This window comes from Oncorhynchus clarkii, chromosome 13 (genome assembly GCF_045791955.1).
Source record: "Oncorhynchus clarkii lewisi isolate Uvic-CL-2024 chromosome 13, UVic_Ocla_1.0, whole genome shotgun sequence".
In the NCBI taxonomy this organism is placed as follows: Eukaryota; Metazoa; Chordata; class Actinopteri; order Salmoniformes; family Salmonidae; genus Oncorhynchus; species Oncorhynchus clarkii.
Window position 1 is genome coordinate 47655574 of NC_092159.1, and position 24376 is coordinate 47679949.

The 24376-nt window shown below is 44.4% G+C and overlaps 1 protein-coding gene across 2 annotated transcripts; it reads left to right on the forward strand.

Moving 5' to 3' along the window:
• The first annotated feature begins 251 nt into the window (after window positions 1–251).
• On the forward strand, window positions 252–23038 carry LOC139364933 (SEC14-like protein 1). 2 transcript variants are annotated; one of them, XM_071102181.1, is made up of 17 exons: window positions 252–423; window positions 1287–1378; window positions 11342–11491; window positions 11695–11826; window positions 13353–13481; window positions 13867–13999; window positions 14199–14308; window positions 14470–14659; window positions 18687–18775; window positions 18894–18964; window positions 19054–19225; window positions 19380–19514; window positions 19703–19837; window positions 20029–20283; window positions 21967–22145; window positions 22412–22513; window positions 22625–23038. In XM_071102181.1, the coding sequence occupies exons 2-17, from the start codon at window positions 1316–1318 to the stop codon at window positions 22695–22697; spliced, it is 2118 nt and encodes a 705-aa protein (XP_070958282.1). In that variant the 5' UTR covers window positions 252–423; window positions 1287–1315; the 3' UTR covers window positions 22698–23038. The 2 variants fall into 2 exon arrangements, with proteins under 2 accessions (XP_070958282.1, XP_070958283.1); XM_071102182.1 differs by having other exon boundaries at window positions 256–423; window positions 22412–22534.
• Window positions 23039–24376: the final 1338 nt, after the last annotated feature.

The following is a 24376-nucleotide window of genomic DNA, read 5'->3' on the forward strand; positions in this document are numbered from 1 at the left end:
ATGCAGTGTTAATAGTGAATCTCTAGCGCCATCTACAGACCGTTTTCTTAAAATGTAACCAGTTCACACAGTATATTTCCTTCGGCTACTATGATGGTTTCATTCATTCATGACATCATATACAATGTTGCAACCTTTTATTTTTCTGTCAATAGTTTCAACAATGTTACCTTAGCTTATTCCCAGTAATGCCTATCCTCACTTGAAAAACACACTGCTCCATGACAATATGTTACACAAGTATGTGACGTAGTCAAAAGAGGCGGCGTTAGCTACGCCGGCCGCTTGCTTTGGATTCAACATCAAACCCGTCTCAGAAAGTCGCTTTATTTACGTATTTGTTGGAGCGTACCATGGATTTAATATAAGTAGATCGTCTACTGACAAACATCACGTGACTTATCTCCGAAAGTCATCGATCTGGTAAGTTTTAGGTACATTTTTCGCCGTGTAAGGCCTAGTCATTTCGCAAATGTCTGAGGGAGTAGAATTCGTTCTGAAAATGTCGACCATCTAAATATATTTTTTTGCCGATTTGATTGTCATCAAAATGAAGTTGTCAAGAGACATACATAACTTACGCTTACGTATCGAGAAACAGGCAAGCTAGTGTTGTGGATTGTAATAGTTATGATCTATAATACAATTATTCATATACTCAATTAGTGGAAATAAGTGTCATTGCACAAGCGTGATAATGTAGCTAATGTACTCTTGTGCATTTTTTGTTTTTATAACTAGAAATCTATGCCATCAAAACCACTCTTTATTTTGAAGTCCAAATTACAGCTAGTCTACTGTACTGTATCTGTGTCAGCTGTTCACTGTATACAATGGACTAAGAAAATAACACAATGCCACTGTGAGTTTGTAGGCTTAGCCTAGATGATGATAGATGCCACTTTTCTCAAATCCCAGCTAGGTAAATGATTTTGGTCTGGCTCAGTAGCTGATTGTATCATTATGGTCATCATCCTGTGATTACCGTTGATCTCAGCATGTTAACCAATCAAATCAGCTACTACAGTTTGTTTATGACCTAAAGAATAGTGCCTTTGCAATTGTGGACAATCAAGCGTTTTGCATCAAGCCAGCTGTCTAGTTGGTTTTAGAGCTGATGATACAGCATTTCTCTTTGTTGTCTTTACAAATCCCATTCCTCTGACCTTTGCTTCATGATGATGTGAACCTATGATGTGCAGATGATGTTTTGTTTGTTCCTGTTCTTCAGTTCTGTGTCAAGTGATCTCTAACTAACACTAGGGTTTGTCTATTGTGCATTTCAGGGCAGAGCGCCAGAGGTTGAGCTACAGCCATGGTGCAACAGTACCAGTCACCTGTAAGGGTCTACAAACACCCCTTTGAGCTGATAATGGCGGTAAGTTATGTACATTTGTGTGTTTAGGCTGATGCTTTGTCTATGCATATATGTGTGGGTGGGTAGTGTGGGATACTTGTGAGAGGTTGCAGTGCTCTTGTGCAAATTGGACCCAGGCAGTCAGACTGCCAGTGTTTTGTGCTGCAGGAACAAAGTGTGGTTTGGCTGCATAGAAACCTATCTCATCTCATACAATATATCTCTATACACTGTATTACAGTGTCCCTGGGCACTGTATTATGTCATGTTCTAGTGTTTTGTTGGTGAGATCATTGTTTATCCACCTTTTTGTTTTGAGAACACAGTCTGCAGAATTTCTGTTCACCCAACCTAATTAGTCGTGGCAGCAGATAACACTGTAAGAGTACGATTTAATTAGTAACTTTTTGCCTTTAGTATTTTTGCAGGCATCTTGACTAAAGCGATGCTCTCTGTTAAATGCAATACCATATATTAGCTTTTCCACTTGCCCTGCTGTAATATACATCATTCTTGATTTCAGTCACCGATCACCACTGCATAGATGTACTGGTACAGTAGTAGTTCTGCAGGTGGTTGCAAAAGTCATAGGAAATATACCAATCCACAATGTCATATACATACATGGGGCAAAAATGTATTTAGTCAGCCACCAATTGTGCAAGTTCTCCCACTTAAAAAGATGAGAGGCCTGTAATTTTCATCATAGGTACACTTCAACTATGACAGACAAAATGAGAAAAAAATCCAGAAAATCACATTGTAGGATTTTTAATGAATTTATTTGCAAATTATGGTGGAAAATAAGTATTTGGTCAATAACAAAAGTTTATCTCAATACTTTGTTATATACCCTTTGTTGGCAATGACAGAGGTCAAACGTTTTCTGTAAGTCTTCACAAGGTTTTCACACACTGTTGCTGGTATTTTGGCCCATTCCTCCATGCAGATCTCCTTTAGAGCAGTGATGTTTTGGGGATGTTGCTGGGCAACACGGACTTTCAACTCCCTCCAAAGATTTTCTATGGGGTTGAGATCTGGAGACTGGCTAGGCCACTCCAGGACCTTGAAATGCTTCTTACAAAGCCACTCCTTCGTTGCCCGGGAGGTGTGTTTGGGATCATTGTCATGCTGAAAGACCCAGCCAAGTTTCATCTTCAATGCCCTTGCTGATGGAAGGAGGTTTTCACTCAAAAGCTCACGAAACATGGCCCCATTCATTCTTTCCTTTACACGGATCAGTCGTCTTGTTCCCTTTGCAGAAAAACAGCCCCAAAGCATGATGTTTCCACCCCCATGCTTCACAGTAGGTATGGTGTTCTTTGGATGCAACTCAGCATTCGTTGTCCTCCAAACACGACGAGTTGAGTTTTTACCAAAAAGTTATATTTTGGTTTCATCGGACCATATGACATTCTCCCAATCTTCTTCTGGATCATCCAAATGCTCTCTAGCAAACTTCAGACGGGCCTGGACATGTACTGGCTTAAGCAGGGGGACACGTCTGGCACTGCAGGATTTGAGTCCCTGGTGGCATAGTGTGTTACTGATGGTAGGCTTTGTTACTTTTGTCCCAGCTCTCTGCAGGTCATTCACTAGGTCCCCCCGTGTGGTTCTGGGATTTTTGCTCACCGTTCTTGTGATCATTTTGACCCCACGGGGTGAGATCTTGTGTGAAGCCCCAGATCGAGGGAGATTATCAGTGGTCTTGTATCTCTTCCATTTCCTAATAATTGCTCCCACAGTTGATTTCTTGAAACCAAGCTGCTTACCTATTGCAGATTCAGTCTTCCCAGCCTGGTGCAGGTCTACAATTTTGTTTCTGTTGTCCTTTGACAGCTCTTTGGTCTTGGCCATAGTTTGGAGTGTGACTGTTTGAGGTTGTGGACAGGTGTCTTTTATACTGATAACAAGTTCAAACAGGTGCCATTAATACAGGTAACGAGTGGAGGACAGAGGAGCCTCTTAAAGAAGTTGTTACAGGTCTGTGAGAGCCAGAAATCCTGCTTGTTTGTAGGTGACAAAATACTTATTTTCCACCATAATTTGCAAATAAATTCATTAAAAATCCTACAATGTGATTTTTCTGGATTTTTTTTCTTCTCATTTTGTCTGTCATAGTTGAAGTGTACCTATGATGAAAATTACAGGCCTCTCTCATCTTTTTAAGTGGGGGAACATGCACAATTGGTGGCTGACTAAATACTTTTTTTGCCCCACTGTACATACATACATACACTACTGTTCAAAAGTTTGGGGTCACTTAGAAATGTCCTTGTTTTTGAAAGAAAAGCACTTTTTTTGTCCATTTTAAAATAACATCAAATTGATCAGAAATACAGTGTAGACATTGTTAATGTTGTAAATGACTATCGGAGCTGGAAATGGCTGATTTCATTTTTAATTAAAAAAATATATATCTACATAGGAGTGCGTACGTTGTGTTAGCTAAGTTTATCATTTTAAAAGGCTAATTGATCATTAGAAAACCCTTTTGCAATTATGTTAGCACAGCTGAAAACTGTTGTTCTGATTTAAAGAAGCAACACAACTGGCCTTCTTTAGACTAGTTAACTATCTGAAGCATCAGCATTTGTGGATTCGATTACAGGCTCAAAATGGCCAGAAACAAATAAACTTTCTTCTGAAACTCTTCAATCTATTCTTGTTCTGAGAAAGGATGCTATTCCATGCGAGAAATTGCCAAGAAACTGAAGATCTCGTACAACGCTGTGTACTACTCCCTTCACAGAACAGCGCAAACTGGCTCTAACCAGAATAGAAAGAGGAGTGGGAGGCCCCAGGGCACAACTGAGCAAGAGGACAAGTACATCAGAGTATCTAGTTTGAGAAACAGATGCCTCACAAGTCCTCAACTAGCAGCTTCATTAAATAGTTCCCGCAAAACACCACTCTCAGCGTCAACAGTGAAGAGGCGACTCCGCGCAGTGTGCGCTAACCAGGTCGCCAGGTGCACTGTTTCCTCCGACACATTGGTGCTGCTGGCTTCCGGGTTGGATGCGCCCTGTGTTAAGAAGCAGTGCGGCTTGGTTGGGTTGTGTTTCGGAGGACGCATGGCTTTCAACCTTTGTCTCTCCCGAGCCCGTACGCGCCCTGCTCGCCACAGGAGTCGCTAGTGTGCGATGAGACAAGGATATCCCCACCGGCCAAACTCTCCCTAACCCGGACGACGCTGGGCCAATTGTGCGTCGCCCCATGGACCTCCCGGTCGCGGCCGGCTGCGACAGAGCCTGGGCTCGAACCCAGGGTCCCTGGTGACACAGCTAGCACTGCGATGCAGTGTCCTAGACTAGAGGTCGACCGATTATGATTTTTCAACGCCGATACCAATTATTGGAGGACCAAAAAAAGCCGATACCGATTAATCGGACGATTTAAAAAAATACAAAAATTTACATTTTTTTTTATGACAATTACAACAATACTGAATGACCACTACTTTTAACTTAATATTATACATCAATAAAATGAATTTAGCCTCAAATAAATAATGAAACATGTTCAATTTGGATTAAATAACGCAAAAACAAAGCGTTGGAGAAGAAAGTAAAAGTGCAATATGTGCCATGTAAGAAAGCTAACGTTTAAGTTCCTTGCTCAGAACATGAGAACATATGAAAGCTGGTGGTTCCCTTTAACATGAGTCTTCAATATTTCCAGGTGAGAAGTTTTAGGTTGTAGTTATTATAGGAATTATAGGACTATTTCTCTCTATACCATTTGTATTTCATTAACCTTTGACTATTGGATGTTCTTATAGGCACTTTAGTATTGCCAGTGTAACAGTATAGCTTCCGTCCCTCTCCTCGCTCCTAACTGGGCTCGAACCAGGAACACATCGACAACAGCCACCCTCGAAACAGCGTTACCCATGCAGAGCAAGGGGAACAACTACTCCAAGTCTCAGAGCGAGTGATGTTTGAAACGCTATTAGCGCGCACCCGGCTAATTAGCTAGCTATTTCACATCGGTTACACCAGCCTAATCTCGGGAGTTGATAGGCTTGAAGTCATAAACAGTGCAATGCTTGAAGCACAGTGAAGAGCTGCTGGCAAAATGCATGAAAGTGCTGTTTGAATGAATGCTTACGAGCCTGCTGGTGCCTACCACCACTCAGACTGCTCTATCAAATATCAAATCATTAACTTAATTATAACATAATAACACACAGAAATACGAGCCTTAGGTCATTAATGAATCCAGAAACTATCATCTCGAAAACAAAACATTTATTCTTTCAGTGAAATATGGAACCGTTCCAAGTCTAAATATTCCTGTTACATTGCACAACCTTCAATGTTATGTCATAATTACGTAAAATTCTGGCAAATTAGTTTTAAAATTCTGGCAAATTAGTTTGCAACGAGCCAGGCAACCCAAACTGTTGCATATACCCTGACTCTGCGTGCAATGAACGCAAGAGAAGTGACACAATTTCACCTGGTTAATATTTCCTGCTAACCTGGATTTCTTTTAGCTAAATATGCAGGTTTAAAAATATATACTTCTGTGTATTGATTTTAAGAAAGGCATTGATGTTTATACTTAGGTACATGTTGGAGAAACGACGGTCCTTTTTCGCGAATGCGCACCGCATCGATCATATGCAACGCAGGACACGTTAGATAAACTAGTAATATCATCAACCATGTGTAGTTAACTAGTGATTATGATTGATAGGTTTAATGCTAGCTAGCAACTTACCTTGGCTTCTTACTGCATTCGAGTAACAGGCAGGCTCCTCATGAGGCAGGTGGTTAGATCGTTGGACTAGGTAACTGTAAGGTTGCAAGATTGAATCCCCGAGCTGACAAGGTAAAAATCTGTCATTCTGCCCCTGAACAAGGCAGTTAACCCACTGTACCTAGGCCGTCATTGAAAATAAGAATGTGTTCTTAACTGACTTGCCTAGTTAAATAATCGGCCAAATCGGCGTCTAAAATTACCGATTTCCGATTGTTATGAAAACTTGAAATCGGCCCTGATTAATCGGCCATTCCGATTAATCGTTCGACCACTACCCTTGACCACTGCGCCACCCAGATGGCCAATATGGGGTGCATTCTGGCTTGTGACACAGAACAAGCAGTACTCCAGTCGCCGCTCCTCCTCCATATAATTTCTTCTCTCATTTCTATCTTCTCTCGTCTCTCCCCTGGGCCTAGTTGTAGTAGACTGTCTGTGTCTGCTGTTCCCACTGTGACTTCCTGCTTAGCTGTGGTTGACTGGCTGCTCTCTGAACTAGGCCCTGGGTGTCATTAGGCCTCTCCTCGCTGTGCTTGGTCCCGTCTGCTGCCTGGCCTACCGCCACAGCTTGTCTGCCCTGTTAGGGCTGATAAGACTACTCCATCCGGGGGGGAAGTTGTGGCTTAGTACAATTTCACTCAGACAAAACACGCTGTGTTTATATCAAATCAACCCCCACATCTGTTCAGTGCACGGCCTAACTGTGTTTTAAGGTGAATAGCTTGGCCCAAAATCCATTAAAATGCAATCATTATATCTTAACATTTATATCCATTTTTATTTTCTAAACTCTTGAATTTAAGCTCTTGGCTCTGTCTTGGCATCTGTTTACCTTGTTTCTGCTCTGTTTGAGACGCTGTGCCACTTCCTGTTCTTTGGGGTTATCTATTAAGTCAGAAGCAAGTTACATTGTATAATAAGAAGGCCAGCGCTGGAAAAGGTCATTACTGAACAAAAGCTTAGTTCGTTAAAAACGCTGAAATTGTTTATTTTGTAAGTGTCCTGTGTTACGCAACCTGATTACAGTGGAAGTCAGGTGCTCTGTTCTTTCTCTAACTGCAGCCGTGGCTCTGCTTCACCAAATACCAAAAAACCCAACCTTTGACCCCCAGGAGTTCTTATCTCAGTTCTAGTCTCGGCAACATCTGTTAAATGTCTGGGAATGTTTTGTTCTACTTCCATTTACACACTGTCAGCGTGATTCAAAGGCACTTCAAAGATTGTCAGTTGATTTAAAGGTTGTGGGGCTGCCTGTCTGTAAAAAGGCTGTTCTAATGACAGCAGTTCAAACTAGATAGAGGGCCTAGCCAGACTAGAGGCTTCCTCTGTCCTCTGACTGACTGTCCCACTGACTGATCCTTGGTTTGGCCCACTGACAGCCATTACAGTATCACTCCTGTCCTGACACCATTATCACACCAAACCTGGCAAGTTGGTTTACCGCTTATCACTGATGACAACATTCCTCCGTCCTCGGGAACGTTTATGTAAACAGATTTGTTTTTCATATTCAAATCAAAATCAAATAACATTTTATTGGTCACCTTCACATGGTTAGTAGATGTTAATGCGAGTGTAGCGAAATGCTTGTGCTTCTAGTTTCGACCATGCAATAATATCTAACAAGCGATCTAACAATTTCACAACTACCTTTTACACACAAAGTGTAAAGGAATGAATAAGAATAAAACCCCAAAGATCAAGCAATGCAGATGTAGCACAGTGGCTAGGAAAAACTCCCAGGAAAGGCTGGAACCTAGGAAGAAACCTAGAGAGGAACCAGGCTCTGAGGGGTGGCCGGTGCTGGAGAGAGAGGGTGGAAACAGCAGGTCCGGTTCAAGGTAGCATGACAAGTGAATAAGTCAGGGTTCCATAGCCGCAGGCAGAGCAGCAGAAACTGGATCAGCAGCACGACAAGATAGCAACGTCTGGTGAACAGGTCAGGGTTCCATAGCCGCAGGCAGAGCAGCAGAAACTGGATCAGCAGCACGACAAGATAGCAACGTCTGGTGAACAGGTCAGGGTTCCATAGCCGCAGGCAGAGCAGCAGAAACTGGATCAGCAGCACGACAAGATAGCAACGTCTGGTGAACAGGTCAGGGTTCCATAGCCGCAGGCAGAGCAGCAGAAACTGGATCAGCAGCACGACAAGGTAGCAACGTCTGGTGAACAGGTCAGGGTTCCATAGCCGCAGGCAGAGCAGCAGAAACTGGATCAGCAGCACGACAAGGTATCAACGTCTGGTGAACAGGTCAGGGTTCCATAGCCGCAGGCAGAGCAGCAGAAACTGGATCAGCAGCACGACACGGTAGCAACGTCTGGTGAACAGGTCAGGGTTCCATAGCCGCAGGCAGAGCAGCAGAAACTGGATCAGCAGCACGACAAGGTAGCAACGTCTGGTGAACAGGTCAGGGTTCCATAGCCGCAGGCAGAGCAGCAGAAACTGGATCAGCAGCACGACACGGTAGCAACGTCTGGTGAACAGGTCAGGGTTCCATAGCCGCAGGCAGAGCAGCAGAAACTGGATCAGCAGCACGACAAGGTAGCAACGTCTGGTGAACAGGTCAGGGTTCCATAGCCGCAGGCAGAGCAGCAGAAACTGGATCAGCAGCACGACACGGTAGCAACGTCTGGTGAACAGGTCAGGGTTCCATAGCCGCAGGCAGAGCAGCAGAAACTGGATCAGCAGCACGACAAGGTAGCAACGTCTGGTGAACAGGTCAGGGTTCCATAGCCGCAGGCAGAGCAGCAGAAACTGGATCAGCAGCACGACAAGGTAGCAACGTCTGGTGAACAGGTCAGGGTTCCATAGCCGCAGGCAGAGCAGCAGAAACTGGATCAGCAGCACGACACGGTAGCAACGTCTGGTGAACAGGTCAGGGTTCCATAGATAGGTTAGCTGTCAACGTCACGAAAACGATGTGCGTGGGGCAGAAGTCAGCGTGTTGTTGTGATTCTGGATGGCCAGATTTGTTAGCAAGAATGACAAGCTGCCATGTGGGGAATTGTAAATGGCTCAGTTCAGCTTGCTGTTGATACCATATCTTGTTTTGAGGTGTGGCTGATTTTTTGGGGGGGGGGGCTTTAGCGGGATCATAGCTAAGATCACACAGTACACCAGTTAGGACAGACTGACCCTAGCTTCCTGGCATATAGACTATTACAGCATAGATACTGGAGACTGAGACAGGGGGGGTCAGAGGACACTGGCCCCATCCAAAGGTATTTATTTATTTTTGTGGTTGTTGAATTTTACCCCTTTTTCTCCCCAATTTTGTGGTATCCAATTGTTAGTAGCTACTATCTTGTCTCATCGCTACAACTCCCGTACGTGGTCGGGAGAGACGAAGGTTGAAAGTCATGCATCCTCCGATACACAACCCAACCAACCAAGCCGCACTGCTTCTTAACACAGCGCGCATCCAACCCGGAAGCCAGCCGCACCAATGTGTCGGAGGAAACACTGTGCACCTGGCAACCTTGGTTAGCGCACACTGCGCCCGGCCTACCACAGGAGTCGCTGGTGCACGATGAGACAAGGATATCCCTACCGGCCAAACCCTCCCTAACCCGGACGACGCAACAAGTCAGTTTGGTGGAAACACCACTGGTGGGAAATGTTCTATTCTAATAATTGCATGAAAATCTGTCGCCAATTGGACGGAAACCTAGATAGTGACTCTGAACAGGGTGGGTGTTTTATGTGTGTGTCAGCAGATTGATCTCTGTGTACTCTGCACCATTGTGCTAATTTGGGGTTTCACCCTATCAGATTCCAGCAAAAATCAGCTTTTTGTTTATCTGACTTTCATTTATCTGCATGTCCAGCCCTTATATTTAACCTCGCAGTCAAGTGTTTGACCATTTTCTTTTCAGGACAACCAGGGATACAAGTGGAACACTAAACAATTTTAAATAAACAGTTGCATTCATGAGTTTTATTGACAAATGTCAATAACAAAGCAACAGTAAACATTTTATTTTATTTGACCTTTATTTAACTAGGCAAGTCAGTTAAGAACAAATTCTTATTTTCAATGGCGGCCTAGTGGGTTAACTGCCTGTTCAGGGGCAGAACGACAGATCAAATCCCCTTGTCAGCTCGGTAACCTTTCGGTTACTAGTCCAACACTCTAACCACTAGGCTACCCTGCCGCCCCATGTTGTCCTCCACGAAAGATGCATTGTAAATGCCGCATCATTCACCCAAGTTTAGTCAACATCGGGCCAATGCTGTCGAGATCGCGTGTGTCTAACTTACGTACAGACGGCTGGACAGAGACCGATCCAAAGTCCCCAATTTCATCGTTGGTCCGCCAAAACAAACACCCGATCAAATGAATTTGATGTACGTACAGAATTTTTTTTGCGCACTTAAATGATTATCCAACAAGTCTCTGACAACTGTGTGGAGTCTGGAGTTGGACAGCAACACTGTGAGCTTATTACAGTTTTATAGACACTATGTAGACACTGGGCTGTCGGGTGGCGCAGCAGTCTAAGGCACTGATGGAGTGCTGGAGGCGTCACTACAGACCCTGGTTCGATTCCATGCTGTATCACATCTGGCGGTGATTGGGAGTCCCATAGGGCGGCGCACAATTGGCCCAGCGTTGGCCGGGTTAGGCCGGTGGAGGCCGTCATTGTAAATATGAATTTGTTCTTAACTGACTTGCCAAGTTAAATAAAGGTTAAATAAAATAAATAAATGTACTGGGATCTGCTATGTAGAAGAACCCTTTACCTTCTATTGACTCTAGTGCAGCTTGTGAGAGTCATAGGGCAAAACATGTTTGTGAGAGTCTCAGCTTTTCATATATAGCTTTTAATAGTTTGTAGCTCAAACCATTCAGACTCTACAGTCATTCTTGTATAAAAGACCCTGTCCTTGCCAGATGACTGCTTAATGGTGAAACTGCCATGTCCGTTTGCAATATCACAACAACGAAGACGTTTCTGCAAACAACGCAGGCTGTTTTTCTGTCAGACGTAATTGCAGGTGTGATAGAATAGCAGCTTGTAATGCAATTTATTTTACCTTGAAGCGCAACTCCCCCCACCTTCGCCATGGAAACAAAAACAGTAACGGTGGCCTTTTTTTTAATCAAAGTGATTATAACCCAGAAAATACTTTCACTGTATGTCATGGATTGCGTTTTGTTTTCATCATGTGAGTAATATTGTATATTTTCTTCCTCCTTCCCTCTCTCCCATTAGGCCTATGTGCGGAGGTTTCCAAACTGCCCCCTGATCCCCATCTTTGTGGACAGTGAGGTGGTGAAGGAGGAGCACAGTGATGACGGAGCCACTGTGTTCATTGAGAGGCGCTGTAAGGTGGAGGCAGACGCCCCCCGGCTGTTCAAAAGGGTATCTTACCTTTAACCTTTCTCTTGAGCAGTGAAGCTACTCAAGTTAGCAATGTATAATAGTGTCTGTTTGATTCTCTTATTTTCTAATGTGAAGGCTATTAGTGATTATTTCCCCTCAGACGTGAATATCCCGGTAGGGGTGTTGTTGTTGTGGTAGTGTTGTCCAGAGTTGATTGACCGTGGTCTACTGTGTGTGTCTAGATGGCTGGTGTGGACTACCTGTACTTCATCCATAAGAACACTCTGGACCGCAGGGAGAGGGCGCTGCACATCGAGGTCGTCAACGAGACCTTCTCCAACAGAGTCATCGTCCATGAGATCTGCAACTACACGGTGTGCCCCACAACTATAATAATCATCGGTTACATGGGCTGCGTTTTACACAGGCAGACTAATTCTGATCTTTTGTATACTCATTGGTCTTTTCACCAATCATATCAGGTCTTTGCACATGAGATCTTTTTCAGAGCTGATCTGATTGGTCAAAAGACTAGCAAAATATAGTAGTTGTGTGTGTTTGACGCTCTTTATTTTCTTAAATGTGTGAAGGCTATGAGTGATTATAATATATTAGATTTGAGCTGCCTGTGTAAATGCAGCCATACTCTCTTATCACTGCAACAGGGTTTGTAGGCCTTTCCACTTGTACCCATATATAGGTTGAAAAAGTCAGCTTTGGGGACTGATAAGCGCCTATTAATGACAGAGCTCAGGCTCTGAACTTCACAGCTCAGAATGGGTTTTGAACTTTAGCACAGCACGCGACAGGACGTTGCCCCCATCCCTCCTGATAATTGGACAACTTGTGTACATTTTTAGTTGCCTGAGTGAGGAAAATGCTGTAAATTAAGAGGACTCTGTGTATTTAAATTAAGAGGACTCTGTGTTTAAATTAAGAGGACTGTGTATTTTTAAGGATGAGACGTTGAAGATGGTAATAAATACCACTTTGATGTCATACAAGCCAAACACACGTGAGTCCGAATGTGCACATCACATTTCCACATCATAAAACTCATGTCATATACAGTGTCAGTGTTTATGATCCCTATGTTTGATGTACAGTTACCAGATGACATGGCATCATACCCTGGTTGTTCTGAACAGAAGGAGACGGTGTTTGTCTCAGTGGAACGTGTACGTTAATGCACGTGTGACTCCTTTCTATGCTCACCAAAATGACCCATCTGTTTCTTTGAGTTACCCTGTGAAAGCCTAACACTGTAAAATCCTATTTTATAACTTTGCTTGTCATGGTGGCAATAGAACAAGCTTTCAATCGATGCCCATCTGACCCAGATTGCGATTTATAATGGGACATTTTTGGATTGTGTAAGCAACAGCAGTCATTGTGATTGTAGGAATGCAGGGTTGTGTTCCTTACATAACAACTACAAGCGAGCCAAAGTAAAGCACCTCATAGTTGAGGACTGTTATTTGAGTCTTAAGTGCATGGAAGTTACGTAGGGACTGCACACTGGAGAGGTGTGTGGCTGCTTGGAGACGTCAGTTAGCCCTCTCACTCAAACCCTTGTCACTTTTTTCCTCTTATGTTGCACCTACCCACATTTTCCAGGAATAATCTCATCATGTTACTGAATGTATCCAGAGTATTTTCAGATTTGATCAACAAATGTGCCGAAAAATATAGTAAATGTGTAATGTTTGTGGCCTAACAATTTTCCCATATTCTCCAAACTGTTCCCTTTCAATTGCTACCATGCTTACGCGTATGCTTTTCATGTTTCTTCCAGTAGAAACATTTCAATTTAGCCCTATCCATATAGGCCAATTCCCACCAGTGTAAAGGGTTCATCCATTTGGTGTCTGTTTTGTGATGAGTTGTGCTTCTTCCACAGGTTCACCCGGAGAATGAGGAGTGGACGTGTTTCGAGCAGACAGCCAGTCTGGACATCAAGTCCTTCTTTGGCTTTGAGAACGCGGCCGAGAAGCTAGCCATGAAGCAATATGCCAACAGTATTAAAAAGGTGTGTTCATGTGTCTGTCTGTGAGCATGTGAGTACAGTATACATGTCAGTGTGGGGGATGGATGAGGCTATAGGATATACCATCATCATCCAGCATGCTGCTCCCCCATATAGACCCAGTGTTACATGAGCATGCTTGCGCAGTCTATTTCCAGGCCTTCTGTGATCCAGTTTGGCAGATTTGTGTAAACTGAGTGTGTTAACCAGGATCTTCTCACATTTACCTGTTGGGCCATATATCCTGCTCAGCTTTGTCACGCAATGGGCTGTGCTCGTATGCGGCCAGGCGCATGTCTAAACAAACCTGCAGTATTTGCTCACAGTGTTTGCTCATTACACTCGCTACCTGTACTGTCCTTATGCAGTCATGTGCTCTGTCCTCCAGGGCAAAGAGATCATAGAGTATTACCTGAAGGAGTTGGAGGATGAGGGGGTGACCCACGTCCCCCGCTGGAGCCCCCCTCAGGCCCCCCCACCCACTGCCAGCCCCACAGATCTACCGGCTGGCTCCACAGATGGTCAGTGTTCTGAGTCAGAATCAACACAATAATAAACACACACAATCTGAGGGATCTGTCACGGCTGAAGTCCCAATCCCATTCCACTGGCTCTGAAAGCAAACATTCTGGCCTTGCCTTGGGCTGCATTGGGCTGGTAGACTGTGGGTATGCATTTGGGTATGTGTGTGAATTGACTGTGTCTGTGTTTCGATTGCAGACAAGTTGGATGCAGACTACATCAGGCGTTACCTAGGAGACCTGACGCCGCTGCAGGAGAGCTGTCTTATAAGACTACGCCAGTGGCTGCAAGAGACCCACAAGGGCAAGGTTGGACACGTGTATGAACACACCTAACACTCAAACTCTGACTCAAATAGCTGCAAACGAGCAAAACTTGAATCCAAACAACATAGATGTAAGTAAAACTCACATCCGACTCACACACACCACAACATCTGAATAAACACAAACTCCTCTCCCTCCCTTAGATCCCTAAGGACCAGCACGTGCTGCGTTTCCTGCGGGCCCGGGACTTTAACCTGGAGAAGGCCCGGGAGATCCTGTGTCAGTCACTCTCCTGGAGGAAGCAGCACCAGGTGGACTTCCTGCTGGACTCCTGCGAGAGACCTCAGCTGCTACACGACTACTACACGGGGGGCTGGCACCACCACGACAGAGGTATGTACCTCTCAGAGCAGGATTGTGTTCAACGGGCACAGACAGAAGATGAAAATATATTTTGAAATGGGAAAGTAGTGTTCTTATTGCACAAATTCAGGAAGTACTGCACCACCAGTTTCACAGTGTTTTCTTCCGCTTGGTTTCTAGTGAATGTATCCCAGCTCTTATATGTATTGGTAATGACTAACTGTAATGTCTGGTTGCTTCTCTGGAAGTGACATCACTAGCTATGTTTCCATGAACATTGTTCCACTGTTTTGTGTTGATAAAAACAGCTGGATGTAATGACGTCACACCTAAAACATTTTTTTTTTTTTTTTGCAAAAACCAAGTGTTGAACACAAAGTTAAGTGATTGAAATGTTTTCATTATCCATTTTGGCAAATTGTGCATTAATAATAAGCCTGTATGCCCACTCCCACCGATCCGTTTCATGTCTCAGGTAGCTTGCAAAAGTCAGCATGGATAGAATGCAAGAAATGACAAACATTTCTCATGTGCCAATGTATGTCATGGACTGTGCCATGGGGGAACTTGTACTCCTCTAGCTCAGAAGTAGTTGGATGGTGAAACTTGCACTCCTCTAGCTCAGAAGTAGTTGGATGGTGAAACTTGTACTCCTCTAGCTCAGAAGTAGTTGGATGGTGAAACTTGCACTCCTCTAGCTCAGAAGTAGTTGGATGGTGAAACTTGTACTCCTCTAGCTCAGAAGTAGTTGGATGGTGAAACTTGCACTCCTCTAGCTCAGAAGTAGTTGGATGGTGAAACTTGTACTCCTCTAGCTCAGAAGTAGTTGGATGGTGAAACTTGTACTCATCTAGCTCAGAAGTAGTTGGATGGTGAAACTTGCACTCCTCTAGCTCAGAAGTAGTTGGATGGGGAAACTTGTACTCCTCTAGCTCAGAAGTAGTTGGATGGGGAAACTTGTACTCATCTAGCTCAGAAGTAGTTGGATGGGGAAACTTGCACTCCTCTAGCTCAGAAGTAGTTGGATGGTGAAACTTGTACTCCTCTAGCTCAGAAGTAGTTGGATGGTGAAACTTGCACTCCTCTAGCTCAGAAGTAGTTGGATGGTGGAACTTGCACTCCTCTAGCTCAGAAGTAGTTGGATGGGGGAACTTGCACTCCTCTAGCTCAGAAGTAGTTGGATGGGGGAACTTGCACTCCTCTAGCTCAGAAGTAGTTGGATGGTGAAACTTGCACTCCTCTAGCTCAGAAGTAGTTGGATGGTGAAACTTGCACTCCTCTAGCTCAGAAGTAGTTGGATGGTGAAACTTGCACTCCTCTAGCTCAGAAGTAGTTGGATGTGGAAACTTGCACTCCTCTAGCTCAGAAGTAGTTGGATGGTGAAACTTGCACTCCTCTAGCTCAGAAGTAGTTGGATGGTGAAACTTGCACTCCTCTAGCTCAGAAGTAGTTGGATGGGGGAACTTGCACTCATCTAGCTCAGAAGTAGTTGGATGGGGGAACTTGCACTCATCTAGCTCAGAAGTAGTTGGATGGGGAAACTTGTACTCCTCTAGCTCAGAAGTAGTTGGATGGTGAAACTTGCACTCATCTAGCTCAGAAGTAGTTGGATGGGGGAACTTGCACTCATCTAGCTCAGAAGTAGTTGGATGGGGAAACTTGTACTCCTCTAGCTCAGAAGTAGTTGGATGGTGAAACTTGCACTCCTCTAGCTCAGAAGTAGTTGGATGGTGGAACTTGCACTCCTCTAGCTCAGAAGTAGTTGGATGGGGGAACTTGCACTCCTCTAGCTCAGAAGTAGTTGGATGGGGGAACTTGCACTCCTCTAGCTCAGAAGTAGTTGGATGGGGAAACTTGCACTCCTCTAGCTCAGAAGTAGTTGGATGGTGAAACTTGCACTCCTCTAGCTCAGAAGTAGTTGGATGGTGAAACTTGCACTCCTCTAGCTCAGAAGTAGTTGGATGGGGGAACTTGCACTCCTCTAGCTCAGAAGTAGTTGGATGGGGAAACTTGCACTCCTCTAGCTCAGAAGTAGTTGGATGGTGAAACTTGCACTCCTCTAGCTCAGAAGTAGTTGGATGGTGAAACTTGCACTCCTCTAGCTCAGAAGTAGTTGGATGGGGGAACTTGCACTCATCTAGCTCAGAAGTAGTTGGATGGGGGAACTTGCACTCATCTAGCTCAGAAGTAGTTGGATGGTGAAACTTGCACTCATCTAGCTCAGAAGTAGTTGGATGGGGGAACTTGCACTCATCTAGCTCAGAAGTAGTTGGATGGGGGAACTTGCACTTCTCTAGCTCAGAAGTAGTTGGATGGTGAAACTTGCACTCCTCTAGCTCAGAAGTAGTTGGATGGTGAAACTTGCACTCCTCTAGCTCAGAAGTAGTTGGATGGGGGAACTTGCACTCATCTAGCTCAGAAGTAGTTGGATGGGGGAACTTGCACTCATCTAGCTCAGAAGTAGTTGGATGGGGAAACTTGCACTCATCTAGCTCAGAAGTAGTTGGATGGGGGAACTTGCACTCATCTAGCTCAGAAGTAGTTGGATGGATTTTTTTAAATATGATTTTTTTTTTACCCCTTTTTCTCCCCAATTTCGTGGTATCCAATTGTTGCAGTAGCTACTATCTTGTCTCATTGCTACAACTCCCGTACGGGCTCGGGAGAGACGAAGGTTGAATGTCACGCGTCCTCCGATACACAACCCAACCAGCCGTACTGCTTCTTAACACAGCGCGCATCCAACCCGGAAGCCAGCCGCACCAATGTGTCGGAGGCTACACTGTGCACCTGGCCACCTTGGCTAGCGCGCACTGCGCCCGGCCCGCCACAGGAGTCGCTGGTGCGCGATGAGACAAGGAGATCCCTACCGGCCAAGCCCTCCCTAACCCGGACGACACTAGGCCAATTGTGTGTCGCCCCACGGACCTCCCGGTCGCGGCCGGTTACGACAGAGCCTGGGCGCGAACCCAGGGACTCTGATGGCACAGCTGGCGCTGCAGTACAGCGCCCTTAACCACTGCGCCACCCGGGAGGCCCGGATGGGGAAACTTGTACTCCTCTAGCTCAGAAGTAGTTGGATGGGGAAACTTGCACTCCTCTAGCTCAGAAGTAGTTGGATGGTGAAACTTGTACTCCTCTAGCTCAGAAGTAGTTGGATGGTGAAACAACCAGAAAAGCAAGGCAAAGCAATTCAGGCATTCTTGAAAGTCAGGGCAATCCTTGTCCTGCAAAGAAACAGTATTTGTATAGTTGAACATTTTGATTTAGCAAGCAGTAGGCATTTAGAATTAAATGTGGAGTGGAGCTTTATAGTTACATGATAATGTCACATGACCTGCGAACTGTCAAAATGATTGGGCAATCATTTATTCGAAAGCACCGTTTCTATCATTTGTTACAATAAAGAATGTTGGACAAAATAAAAATCTGCCCCTGTCCAACAGATGGTACAATGTTGGTGATCTTTAGAGCGTTTCTCCTACAGCTGCTGTTTCCATTACACTGCCACAAGGTTTTTATATTTGTATAAACCTGGGTCAATGGAAACCTGCCTACTATGTGTCAACGGAAATCTCCCAGTCTGTGGGCATGAGTCAGACGAGCAGCTGTTGGTCGCGTTCTCCTGCTGTGTCAGCAACTGACATATTGCTATAGCATATGATGTGGTTAGCAGAGATGTAAAATACCTGTCCAGGCATTGTAAGATCTGGCATGTGTCAGAAAAGTCTGGGCAGAGGAAATGACCCATTATCTCCATTTAGCTGATAGCCAATTGGACATCTAGGACCAGGAAGTGGCCCATAGTAACCATAATAACAATAACCCCCACCTAAAAGCAAATACAGCTGGTCGTAAAACGCCTATATTTACATGAATGACTTTAATGTGAGTTGTAAATGGATACTGTAGATGTGATTATGGTCAACACAATCTGACTCGGTTTCTCTATTGATTTAACTGAATACTGTCTGCGTCTGTTTAATGTCATGATCATTACTGATCCTCCGTAGCTTTAACAGTGAGGTCACGTGTTTGTGTCCATGTCTGTCTATAGATGGACGCCCTCTGTACATTCTGCGACTCGGTCAAATGGATACCAAGGGTTTAGTACGCGCCTTGGGCGAGGAGTCCCTTCTGAGACAAGTGAGTATGACACACACACACACACACCCAGATGCTGGGTATAAACACACACATAAACACATACTATACGCAAATGCTCTCCCTTCCCCTAACCTCTCACCTCTTCACTCTCCCCCAGGTCCTGTCCATCAACGAGGAAGGTCTGAGGCGTTGTGAAGAGAACACCAGAGTCTTTGGCCGACCCATCAGGTAGCTACCATTTCACACTCACTCCTCTTATGTCTCTCATCCCTGAATGCAGTATGTATTCAGTATGTCCTATAACCCTCCTGTCTCAGCTGCTGGACGTGCCTGGTGGACCTGGAGGGGTTAAACATGCGTCACCTGTGGCGTCCAGGGGTTAAAGCCCTGCTGAGGATCATAGAGGTGGTGGAGGCCAACTACCCAGAGACCCTGGGATGTCTGCTCATACTGAGGGCTCCACGGGTCTTCCCTGTGCTCTGGACCCTGGTGAGAGCCTTTAACATCACACATTGTAGTGTACATTACATTGTACAGTGCTTTCGCTCTCTCTCTCTCCAACTTGATCACGTTCCGTTGCATTCAATTGCATGTGCAGAGAAAACATATGAGACTACCTTTGACCCTGAGTGTCTGTTCTCAGGTCAGTCCATTCATTGACGAGAACACCAGGAAGAAGTTCCTGGTGTATGCTGCGAATGACTACCAGGGGCCTGGAGGTCTGGTGGACTACATCGATAGAGAGGTCATCCCTGACTTCCTGGGAGGAGACTGCCTGGTGAGTCTGTCTGTCAGACCGGAATCTCATCTGGCTGTTGTAGACAGTACCCTTCTACATGCATATGCATTCATATGGACTAATGCTGCTAGTACATAATATAGTTAACTGTGGGTCATCTTATTAGACATTTTACTAGAACTGGGGGCTGATTGTGTCTCTTGTGTCCTCTGTCATGTCATATTCAGTGTGAGATCCCTGAAGGAGGTATGGTCCCCAAATCTCTGTACAGGACAGCAGAGGCGCTGGAAAGTGAGGAGCTGCGGCTGTGGACAGACACCATCTACAAGACTGCCAGTGTCTTCAAGGGGGCCCCACATGAGGTAACCTGATCTAAACAGTAACTACAGTATGTGTTTTCCAGCTTCTCAGTTGACTGTACTTAAACAGTGGGTTAGGTTGCTCCCTCTAGTGGAGAAATACAACGTTACAGCAAAAAGCTGTAAAAACCCATAATGATCATTTGTCTGTAGTTTTGTCCTACTGTGTTCACTCACTACCGATCCTGTTCCAGCTGCTGATCGAAATCTCCGAGCCCTCTTCTGTGATCACCTGGGACTTTGACGTGTGTAAAGGGGATGTCATCTTCAACATCTACCACTCCAGGAGGGCGCCCCAGCCCCCCAAGAGGGACGTCCAAGGGGCCCACGGCAGCATCGTGTCGCCAGCCACCAACAACATGCAGCTGATTGACAGATCCTGGATTCTGGGGCAAGACTACAGTATGGTGGAGACAGCACTCACCTGCAAGGAGGGAGAGAGTGTTCAGGTACAAAAAAAACATGTTTCGAACCGGGGACCTTTTGTGTGTGAGGCGAATGTGATAACCACTACACTACGGAGACTAACCACCAACCTTAGGGCTGAATCCTAAGATGTGAGTGTAACTGAAACATCCACTGATGTCAATGGGAGTTCTGTGCAGTGCTCATATCTGGTCTCTTCATCCCTATGCAGTGTCTCTGACCAGTGTTTCTGTTAGCTGGTAATTACTGGCTTTTGATCTAGAAGAAAAAGAAACGCACACCTATTAAGATGAGGTGCTGGCTAGCGGAGTAGAAACTTGAAAATAAGAGAGCCGCAAGGAGCTCAGATGCAAAAAAAAATTGACCAACGTTTCGACACTCAAGCTGTCTTCATCAGGGTATAATCACAAACCCTGCGGGATGACTCGTTTATATAGTGTCAAAAGACACAGGTGTCTGTAATCATGGCCAAGAGTGGCCTAATATCATTGGTTAATAATCAAATATTAAAATGTCATACAAAGAACAGCATACAAACAACAAATGAATAGCATACGATCATAGATTCATTTGACTACACAAGTTTACAAACAACAAAAAAGGGAATAGTTTAGCTCCCCTAATTCTGACACTTCTATTGAACCAGTAGGTTGCTCTCCTGCACATACTCCGTCTCCTTTTAGAAGCAAGAGTTATTTTATACCTCCAGCCAATCGCAATCACTCTATCGAGACATATTGCAGACTTGTGGGAAATGATGTTGGACTTCTCCTTAAGAATAAACAGGGATCCAAATCTTTCCATAATTTACCCAAGAATGAAAAACAAGCTTTGCTTGATTTACAATCTGATACGTCAGGGATACGTCATGATTACAGACACGTGTGTCCTTTGACACTATATAAACGAGTCATCCCGCAGGGTTTGTGATTATACCCTGATGAAGACAGCTTGGCATTTTTGCATCTGAGCTCCTAGAGTGTGCGGCTGGCTCTCTTTTATTTTCAAATTACTGGCTTTTGGACGGTTTTTATTTATTTATATATATATATATATATGATATATGATATAGATATAGATATCTCTCTCTAAAAGCTGACAAATAAAAACATTGCAACGCATGGAAGTTGGTTCAGGTTGTCTTTCAATCCCATCATCTGTCTACTCCGGCTGTCTGTCTTCAGTTCACACTCTCACTAGCAAACTTGCAACATTTTATCAACTGGTACCATCCCACAAAGTTTCCCGTGCCAGTGAGTCTAACAGACAAAGCTGTGTGAATACAGAGGATAAATATTCAAGTGTTTTATTACATTTTGCTAGATTAATCTCTAATAGACCATTTACAGAGATGTCATACAAGTCCACCAAGGAGGAGAATTTAGAGGAAGTCATTTAGCTTCCCTCTTCTAATCTAATGCCTGGTCCAGTAGGGAGACATGCAAGGAGCTGACGTTCAATTTGTAGGCTATCATTCCTCCTCCTTGCGTAGCTCAATAATCATTGCAGTCACTTCCATGTGGTGTCATTCGGCAGTGGGCAACGCCTTCAAAAGTATTTGCCTACATGTGAGGGAATTCTAATGGGTTTCTATTACATAAAGTCTGTCATTTCGATATTGAATGTGCTATTAGCTATAGCCTGCGTTTGAATGAAAATGCTGCCTCTGACCCTCGACCTCACCTGTCCCCTCCTCCTCTCCCCAGGGCTCCCATGTGACGCGGTGGCCCGGGTTCTACATCCTCCAATGGCGGTTCCACTGCTCCCCGGCCTGCTCTACCTCCAGCCTGCCCCGGGTGGACGACGTGCTGGCCTCCCTGCAGGTCTCCTCCCACAAGTGTAAGGTCATGTTCTACACCGAGGTGCTGGGCTCCGAAGACTTCAGGTCAGTCACCATTCACTATACTGGATAACGCAGTGTATTGTTATGGTGGTGCTTAGTGTGTAGGGCTGCTGCATGTCAGTGAGTAAATGTTTTAGGCCAGCTTGTTTTTTAGTCCGTGTGTAGTTGTGTGGGGAAAATGTACTTGTGCTAATTTATAAGGGTGTTTATAAAGATTCTTAGGGAAACAGTGCTCTACGAAAAAGGTGTTTGATGGATATGTAATCTATTGTCTGTGTGTTTGTCTGCCTGTCTGTCTGTCTGTCCAGGGGCTCTATGACCAGTCTGGAATCCAGTCACAGTGGCTTCTCCCAGCTGAGTGCCGCCACCACCACCTCTAGCCAATCACAGTCCAGCTCCACCGTATCAAGGTAGCATCCAGCCAATAGGAGGTGAAGGAGTTTGAGTTTTGCAACATGGAGATCCCATTTAGGATCTAACTGACTTCTGATACTGTTGACTTCTGCCCTGTTGCCTTAAAGAAAAACCAGTGCTGTACCAACCCCTGCCAATGAGGACTTAACCTTACCCAATGGGATGAGAGAAGTGTTATGAACTGTATGGAACAAGGATAGCCTGTCCTTAATGCCATGTGGAGGAACACTGGACTTCCTACCTGTGACCACCTTCTAGTACTGCATTTAAAGCACTGGAATATATTATTAAAATATACATGTACATTTTTTTATCTGTATCTATAATTTGTGACATTAAGATTTCTCTGGAAGTGGAACATCTGCTATGTGAGCATCTGCTGAATGAATAAATGCATATGGAGATGTCTTGCAAACCATCCTCTTCTTTCTTTCAATACCATTGTTCTTTCTTTTTTAAGGGAAGTGAAATGTTTCCCATTTTATTGAAACTGAACAATAAAGCACTGCCTATTTTCAGCATTTGTGTAATACAATGATGACTACTGTTTCAGATGGTACTGTTGAAGTTACCCTTATTCACCATAGGATGTCAGTGTGTTCATGAGGAACGGTGCTACACACAACCATACTACAGTAGCCCTTCTCCAGCCAGTGATTGTCTTACCAGCCACTCTGTCACTCCTTCCGTTCTACTCAACCTTTTAAAGTTGTGTTGCTGAAATGGAGAAAGACATAAGTTATAACTGATATGGCGATCGGCGATATTACTGTGAGAGGTTCCTATAAACCTCCGCCATGTCTTTTCTAAAACACTATTTGACCTTGCGTCAACGAGGTGGTACAGGCTACTGGGTTGTTACATGTTTATTATTCCCTGCTCATTTAAATGCAGTATTGTGTTCCTTCGCCCGCCTTGTGGTTGTGCGCGAGGCCTTGCAGTCGGCTGTGATTTCCATAACTTTTAATTTCCATAAACTCATCAGATGCCTCTAGCTAAAGCCGTCTAATTTATTTTTCCTTTTGTTGTTCCGTTGCCCTTGACTGTATTGTGTTATACAGTAGTGGCGGCCACAGTGCTTGGTTGAGAGGCGGCCTGCTTGGCAGTGCTTGGTTGTTGGGCTCCCTGCTGGGTTGTCAGTGTTGGTAAAACAGGAAGTGTGCTGTCTGTTGTTACCAGGAGGATGTTTGCTGAATATTTCATTCCGCTCTAATGACCTCCTGGGACACATGTTGTCCACAAACTCCGACTCGGGGCCACACTTCCTCAAGTCTCATTGGCCAGTTAATTATTGAACTTTGTGCCCTTTACAGTCTAATTCCTTTCTTTTGATCGGGTAACCATCCGCATTGAGTTGGGGTCGACCAAATTTCTGTCATATCCAAGCTATGTTGATAAACATTTATTTATTTTATTTTCCAAACACATTTACATGTACAGGAATTTAACTTGGTGAAATGGTGCTGCCAAAATAAACAATATACAGGCCGACAAACTAGCTCCGCCTCAATGTAGGAGCACAGAGTAAACTATATATACAGTGGGGCAAAAAAGTATTTAGTCAGCCACCAATTGTGCAAGTTCTCCCACTTAAAAAGATGAGAGGCCTGTAATTTTCATCATAGGTACACTTCAACTATGACAGACAAAATGAGAAAAAAAATCCAGAAAATCACATTGTAGGATTTTTAATGAATTTATTTGCAAATTATGGTGGAAAATAAGTATTTGGTCACCTACAAACAAGCAAGATTTCTGGCTCTCACAGACCTGTAACTTCTTCTTTAAGAGGCTCCTCTGTCCTCCACTCGTTACCTGTATTAATGGCACCTGTTTGAACTTGTTATCAGTATAAAAGA